Source organism: Montipora capricornis, chromosome 10 (assembly GCF_036669925.1).
Source record: "Montipora capricornis isolate CH-2021 chromosome 10, ASM3666992v2, whole genome shotgun sequence".
Classification (NCBI taxonomy): domain Eukaryota; kingdom Metazoa; phylum Cnidaria; class Anthozoa; order Scleractinia; family Acroporidae; genus Montipora; species Montipora capricornis.
The window spans coordinates 11,175,269-11,183,850 of record NC_090892.1 but is presented as its reverse complement, the minus strand read 5'-3'; the positions used below and the strand labels follow the sequence as shown (position 1 = coordinate 11,183,850).

Below are 8,582 nucleotides of genomic sequence, written 5' to 3'. Positions count from 1 at the left end.
TGTGTGTACGAGCCTTCAGCGCGGGATTCAGCGCCTTTGTTTTCAAATACGTTCCCGTCGTGATTGGTTAAACGCCATCTTGAAATAGTTAGGTCAAAGTTGACGGTCGGAAAAAAAATTGTGGTTCGTATCATAGTTGACAGGGGGTCCCCGTGAGTGTAGTAACTATGTTAAAATCAAGGAAACCCTATTTCTGAGCACTTATAACACGAGAATTTTCCAGGGACTCATGTCCCCGACCCCCTTATCGTCCGGACTTCGATTGTAAATCGGGCTAGCATACTGCTTATGAACCCCTCTATGGAAAAATACTGACTACGCTCCTTGTTTCTAAATCCATGGATCAAAGGTTGGCAGTATGGTTGACATAATTAGCACGCTGGATGAAATAAGAACCATGCGCTTTTGGCCACTATATTGATTTTCCTGGACCCATGATTTTCCCCGAAAATAGAAGATTGAGGTGGTTTTGTTTACACTAGCGACATTTATCCGTGAGATAAGATAGATTCTCGGTCATGAATTCGAAAATACTGAGGTGAAAAACTTGAGCGAAAGCGTCCTTTTGGCCTATGGAAACGTCAATCTTAATCCTCGCTTCTGACAGAAAGACCGTTCACGTAACTGGCCGCCATTTAAAGTGTTAAACATGGATCTTAAGGCTATTCTAAATGAACTTCTTGTCTAAACAATCGTACACCTTCCACGAGAAATCCTTAAAGTTTTTGGAAAATTTGACTATATTTCAAAAGATTGGATGTAATGATCTCTCGATTTAAGGTATTCCCGACAAATCTTTGAATCCAGAGTCCACGTTCCAACGGTCATGAAATTCTGAATTTGCTGGCCGCCGGGCCTAACTCTAACCCTAAATCCCATTGCCATCGAATTGAGAGAGAATCCAGAGTACCTTACAGATGTAGCGATTACGAAGTGATTCTTCAAGTTTAATCTTCTGGTTGATGTTTTTAAGATACTCCTGCTGATGCCCAGGTGTCATTTGAGTTTGTTCCGAGCAAAAGAATATTAAGAACAACAAGGCACACGAACAGTACAGTCTAATATCCTGGACGGTGATTGAATCAAAGCGAGTTTCGACCTAGAGCGAAGGCCTCTTTTCCTCCTACTGTTAGCCCGGCAGATACAAAAAGAGTGACAAGCGGTTACGGGTAGCCTACACTTTGTTCGAAGGGATTTTAGCCGGTTTCCTTTTAAGTTCTCAATATTTCAATGTTTTCTTTTTTGCGTTACAATATCTTACGCAACATCCAGTTCAATTCCGTAGCCCGAAGTCCAAAGTCCAAATTCCATAACGCAACCATAGGTTTTAAGTGCGATAGTCGAATGGTTGTTCGCATTTAAAACTGTTGTTAACGGCATTGATTCCGATCCAAACCAGTAAACGGATGCTTTAAAAGGTTCTACCAGGGTATTTTAAAATATTTAATACTTTTACTTAACAATACAGGGAGAATATATATTAGCCGGTGAGAGGTGTTACTGAGTCATTCGATAACCGGATATTGCGTGTAACGAAAACACAAAGATTCGTTTCTGGTTATGCACACAATTCGTTCATAGCTCTGCTTATATAGAGTTACAATTGAACCTGTTAAGTTAAGAGAACACTCGAGGAGCTACGGTTGTTACGCATTGAAATACAATACAATACATACTTAATTGACCACTTCCCATGGGGGCTTTTCAGGGCCAATGAAACACAATCACAACACAACAGGCCCCAGTTGTTCGAAGGGTGGATAGCGCTATCCACTGGATAACTCAGTTGGTTTTGCTATTTTGTATCCGCTGGATATTGATTTATCCGGTGGATAGCGTTATCCACCTTTTGAATAACCGAGGCCTGAACACTCAACAACAACAGCTAACAACTGTTAAAGGGGCTAGGTCACGCTATACTAGGTAATTTTGTTTAATTTTGTTAATTATGAGCTCTAAACGTCAAATTGGCAGAGCAAGAGTCTTTCATTTGCAAAATCACGGCCACATAACAACTGAGAACGATTTTCCAGCTGTGTAAATGACATTTTGATATAGACTGATATAAATTTGAAAAAAGGTGGGCCGACGTTTTTCAAATTTACCCAAATTCAATCCATTTAAATCCTCTCCAGTTTTGTCCATCCATGCCCCTTTTTGGCTTCCCTGTGTTTTGTTAGAGTGCTTCTATAGTTTTGAACAGTTATTTTGATATTTTAGTTAATTCTATGGCCATTCGATCAGTGCTGAAATTGCCTAAAATTGCGTGACCTAGCCCCTTTAAGAATGCCAACTGGCCGGAGGCAAGCTACTTGGCTATTTAAAAGTGCAGCTGAGAAGTTGAACCAGGGGCTACCAGGAACAAATCCAACCAGTGGTTCAGTTTCTGGAACCCGGGATCCCGAAATCTCAACGCATGCACCCTGATCACTGGGCTACACTGCCTCCTCCGAATTAGCAGTTTTGTGTGATTCTCTCGCGTCCTCTAAACTTTAACACCATAATTGCACACCTAAAAACGAACCAACCTTTTCCTGTTACAGCTATTCAGTGGACTGCGGAAAGAGACAGTCTTCCCCTTCGATACGCTTTTGGTGTACTAAGCACAGGAAGTGATTGTGAACTCTGGGGACCTCCCGACAACAGTCCGGTATTTATCGATATCATGCCAGCGGGGTCCGGCGCTAATTACACCCTCGCACTCTGTGTGATTGTATGGGATGCATTTGACTCCTTTGCCACAGCAGAGATCAACATTACATCTAATCCACTGGAACAAGGTGATTTAGACCCAAGCGCCGTTGAAGACTTATGGTCAAAACACGTTGAGGTTCAATTAAACAGTGGAAACTTAGATCAGGCATTAAGTGCCGTGAACAATATTGCAGACACTGTGCGAGGCTCCTCTTTTACATCAGGTACGAAGCTATCCGAAAAAGGCTCGAGGAATTAGTTTTCCGATTTTGACTCGGGGATAATCAGAAAATGTCGGATTTTTTTCGAGTATCACAGAGTCCTAGCTTCTATAGCTCCGAAGTAGTAATCCGCGGAAGGTCGTACGCAGGCTCGACTCCCGCAAAGGAGCACTCGGATCTTTTCCGAGTATCCCCGAACATCATCAAAACATAAATAATCTAGATCTCTTCGTTTCATCCACCGGGGTAAACGTGTAACATCTCTTTTATTACGGAACAAGTCTTTTAAGATTCGTCCGATAAATGGATGTTGCATATCTTCAGGGGGCTGATCCAGAATTCCGGGGTTTTTCAGTTTTATTAGGGGCGGTGGAGAGTGTCTGGGGGAAAGGGCTGAAACCAATAGACAAAATTATTCGTATATTTTACTGGTTTTACCATTGCCCCAAATCGTTGCAAATTTACAGAAGGACAAACTAGCAATTATAACAACGCAAATTCTTGCAACGACCCGAAATAAAAGACATGGAAGAATAGATGAATAAGCCAAAACTGTTCGAGCGCATTCCAAGAGGTTCACCTGTAGTTGCGGACTTTGCTCGAAACTGATTTTCATACCGAGAGAAACGAAAAATAACTTTTTGAAATTGATATTTCCCTTTGCCTCTCCGTCCTCTTCGTGTCTTGACAATACCCTGCCCATTCTCGTCCAGTGATTTTTAGCATGCGTGACTTTTGAAAAACCATGAAATTTTGAAGTAAGTGAGCTTTTATTTTTCAAAAAAACTTTTTAAAACGACGCACTATGCCCAATTGATATCAGTGACTGGGAAGTTTTTGGTAAAATTCTGAAAATACGCAATATTTATTTTTAGCTGACCTAAAACGCAACATGTCCGAAGAAGTGCAGGATTTCATCGTGGACTACCTGGCCTCAGCTGTGGTTGGAAAAGATAACGCTCCCCTTCTTCTTACAACTCTAACAAAGACTGCTGCCCAGGTTGCAAGAAACAGGTGCGTTACTTAAAATAACTAGGAGCCTATGATTTGAAACTAACAACTCACGCATTTATTCTCTGTCAGAAGCCCATAATTCAGAAGTTTCGATCTCTTTCATTTGGACTTGGCCCATCGGTCTGAATTTAGAATACGGGTCCCGCCAAATTATGCATGGCCCTATGACCACAACGCCTCTGATTAGTCTGCAACCATCTGAAGAAGTCACGCGAGGGATTGCCCGTGCTTTAGGGGCTATAACATGTTATTAAATTCTCAACCTCGGATAATGCAATTCTCGTGCTCTGATTGGTTCACTCAATCTCGGTTATCAGCTCATATACCTTAGTTTGACCATATATGGTAAATGATTGCGCTAAACGTTGCTAAGCTAAATTTTTTTACGCCAGAAATCGAAATTTCTCTTGGTATAAAGCACAAGAAAAACGTTTTGGGGGAAAGTCTGGATCAATTTCGAAGCTTAGAAGTACGCGAAAAGATAAGAAATGTTTTTGTAATGAGCCTGCGTCTGTCTGACCACCAGGTATTACACAACATCGCATCTTCATCAAGTTTTTTCGATTTCGCTAGGATTTTCTCCCTTTTTTCGCTCGTATTTCGTACTTCCAAACTTTTGGAGTTTAAGGAATTTAATAAAACAATTATTCCATTCGCGCTTGTTGGATATGAGAGTGGTTATAGCCAACTCGGCGCTACGCGCCTCGTTGGCTATTTACCATCTCATATCCAACGCGCGCTCATGGAATAATTGTTAATTATTTTAGGGTGTTTGGGGGAAATCTTTAGTTAATCACGAGTTTAAAACTCGAAAATGGTAATGTGGAATTTCTGTACTATTAAATAAAATTATGTGTAATTGAAGAGTCGTTTTCGTTCGCTTTCTAGTCGAGGTTACTCGTCCAACGGAAACGTGTTATGAATAACTAATGACACCTCTGTAAGGGCGAGGCCGCGAACGAAAATGGCCGCAGATTTCAAGCACTTTCCATTTCTCAAATGTGGCTTTATATTGCAATTCAGGTCTAATATGGCAGGCGCGGCAGCAACGATTCTGGACGGTCTTGGCGAAAAATCTCTCAGCGATGGTCGGGCAAGAGACTTCTTCACATGGATGGGTGATCTTGTTGGACCTTCAATCGATACCAATGACGATGCATTACTAAATGTGAGAACCTGTAATCCCTTTACCTTATAATGTTTAACTGTTTCAGTTTTAAGCGTCTCACATGGGATTATTGCGATTTGATATGGGCGGGGGGCGCGGTGGCCTCATGGTTAGTGCGCTCCACTCCGAATCGAGTGGTCCGGGTTCGGGTTCGGGTCCTGGCCGGGGACATTGCGTTGTGTTCTTGGGCAAGCCGCTTTACTCTCACGGTGACTCTCTCCACCCTGGTGTATAAATAGGTACCGGCGAAATGCTGGGAGTAACCCTGCGATGAACTAGCATCCCATCCAGGGGAGAGTATAAATATTCCTAGAAACCGGAGATAAGCGCCGGCCTGATGGGCCTTCTGGCTCGTAAGCAGTGACTTTACCTTTCTTTTTTTTAATTAGGCACAGAAAGTGGAAATTGCCATATTTACTCGATTTAGCGCCACTCTGAAGACGTGAAAAGCTTAATAAGCGACGCGGCGCTTTATCGAGTAAATACGTTGATTCATCCGGGAAGAGTCGTTGGGATTAGATTCTCCTAAAGAGCACACCAACATAGGAATAGAGATGCTATTTCTGATAGTTACATTACACCCTCCACCACCCCTCTGACAGCCGTCCCCACCTAAAAAAAAAAAAAAAAAGAACACTTTGCCGACAGCGATGCCATCCGGTCCAGCACGACTGTTTAACCTCATTAAACCTTTTTTGACCCACCTAGCTGGGCTAGCTTAAGCTCTCTGCGGGTCAGACATTCCTATATGTGTTTGAAGTTGGACGTCTTGAGACGTCCAGAGCTTGTAACATATCAAAATCCCTATGAGCCAACCCATTTATGGAGCGAAATCCCGCTGCAACCAGCCTTGGCTCGTCTTTTAAGGCAATTCCATAACAACTTGCACGCGCGACTGTCAAACTTGATAAAATTTGAGCTCTGAAAAATTAAGTATGGTTCTATGACGCTAAGATGCTTTGGTGCTTGCGTATCTGTCGCATGTCTTAGATAAAATGTAACAATGGTGACCAAATGCCGTGAAGCCACAATACACGATCGCCCTTTCCTGAACACAGCGGCTGATTGCGATGCAGAGCGGTAATCATCCCCATTTCATGATGTCACTTCCGTTTGCGGCTACAGGAGTCCATTCATTACCCGAAGCTTTCCCTTGATTCAACCCTTTCCCGTATCTTTCTCTTTTTAACTGCTATATTTTGAGGTATCTGACGTATGTGACTGAGAACATACGTCAAGTGTTCACATACGTATGTGACGTAATAAATGACTGACCATAGGTCTCTTATGATTGGCTATTGTGAAAACACCCACTCAAGTCCCCCAGTTGCCTTTAAAAGTAGGAAGAGAAGGGAAAAGTGTTGACTCAGAGGGTTAATATGGAAAATGGAGGTACCCGGTATGGGGTTCCTGTGACGCCGAAATCCCATTCTTTACAACCCCTCATCTATTCTTCACATGAACGATTTAAAAACTAAAATTAAACTCGTGCATTCATTCTAAGCTCCTTCCCGGGTTACTAGCTCTGTTTCGAACAAGTTCTCCTTAAAGTACATTCAAACTCACTAGATAGCTCGTAGATCTCTCCAGCCTCTTACCTCCTTGTATCGGTCGAGGAAAATCTTTACTGTTACCATTTTTGACATGTTTTCTCATTATTGCGAGAAGACGAATTACCACATGCACTATGCCTTCAAAAGATAAAAAAATTCCAAACCTATTTCCCTATCTTACAGACGGTCTCGATGTTCTGATAATCAGCAAAAAATGTTATCTTTCAAATACTAACAAATTAAATGAGCCAGTGGATTCTTTGTAAACACAAAAAGAAGCAAGGAGATCTAGACACAACATAACACTAACCCGGTGTGGCCATCACATCACGCATGCGCACAACCATTTCACCTGGTTAACTAGGCCTCATAGCGTGGCATAGTCAACCAAGTGAAATGATTCTTTGTAAAGTTTTAACATTTTAAACCGACATCGCCAAAGATGATGTTCAGACCAGAAGCACCATCAAACGCGAAAGTTTTATTCATCTTGTGATGCCCGCAATGATGGGTAGATTAGACAATCCTCTACTGGGGAGGGGTCGGGGCCATTTTGTGAGAAGGGGAGAGGCTGGAACCCAAGCAGTTTCATTTCTTCCTGTTTGCTAATCGTAGGGATTAAAGTTGGCAGCCTTTACGGAACGGGTGAACTTTGGGTGAGCCGGGTGAAATCTGGTGTTTTCTCTAAAATGAAACCTTCGTGATTGAAGATAAAGGTGATTCAGGTCATTTAAGGCAATTGGGGACACAATTGTAGAACAAATCCTAAATAGGAAGTAATAGGTCAGAATAAAGCAGCAGAATGCGAAAGCTTATTTTTTTAATAACGAAACGCTCGGAGAAGCAAAAAATTGTTTAACTGCAAAAACATTTGCTTTCACAGAACATGGTGGATGCTATTGATAAACTTGGAGAAAACCTGGGAGCTGAGTTGCTCCTTGGAGACCCCCCGAGAGAAGTAGTCGACGACAGGCTGGGAACAGTGAATGTGCGAGTCTCCAAACTAAACGCGGAAGTCCCGATAAGCACTAATCCCGGAGCCGCTAGATTTGATCCTGGGCGGGCATTGAAGGCGAAGTTTCGCACACCTAGACTATGTGGCAGAGGGAAAACGTGCACTGGGGCAATTCTGAAGGCTGTACAATTCGCGAGAAATTTGTTAAAGGAGGAACCCAACAATGAAAACGATGCCTCCGAGATTTACGAGTCGCAGGTACGAAATTCTCTCCTGATTTCATGTAAATTTGTTTCTGCCCAAATCATACACAGCAACTTTTCTTGATGCATTTACGTCCTGCATTCAAATCTGGCAGAAATGCACACAATACGATACGTATTTAACTGAGACTGCTTGTTCATTTACTCAGGCATTCAGTGATTTATTAAACTTTGTGGCAGTTATCGCGAGTCTGAATACAAGAATTGATTTTCGTTCCGACCCATCAGGATAAAAAACTTATTGCTGGCTATTACTACTACTTACCACTACCACTACTACTGCGGCTGCTGCTCCTTTTACTATTACTACTACCCTACTACCACCACTTTCCACCACAACTGCCACTGCCACTGCCACTGCCACTACCACTACCGCTGTCACTACCACTGTCACTACCACTGTCACTACCACTATCACTACCACTATCACTACCACTGTCACTAGCACTACCACTACTACTACTACTCCCGCTATCACTGTCACTACCACTAGCACTACCACTGCCACTGCCACTACCACTGTCACTACCACTGCCACTACCACTGTCACTACCACTACCACTGCTACTGCCACTGCTACTACCACTGCCACTACCACTACCGTTACGACTACCACTACCACTGTTACTACCACTACCACTACCACTGCTACTACCACTGCCACTACCACTACCACTGCAACTACCACTGTCACTACCACTGCCACTACCACTG

General features: G+C 42.7%; 1 protein-coding gene across 1 annotated transcript in view; it reads left to right on the top strand.

The window, feature by feature from the left end:
• Positions 1-8,582, top strand: part of LOC138020293 (uncharacterized) — a 46,036-nt gene that overhangs the window by 31,115 nt on the left and 6,339 nt on the right. Inside the window, exons 14-17 of the mRNA XM_068867298.1 lie at positions 2,544-2,918; positions 3,791-3,929; positions 4,953-5,097; positions 7,534-7,863. Coding sequence (XP_068723399.1) covers positions 2,544-2,918; positions 3,791-3,929; positions 4,953-5,097; positions 7,534-7,863 — 989 coding nt within the window. The remainder of the gene's footprint in view (positions 1-2,543; positions 2,919-3,790; positions 3,930-4,952; positions 5,098-7,533; positions 7,864-8,582) is intronic.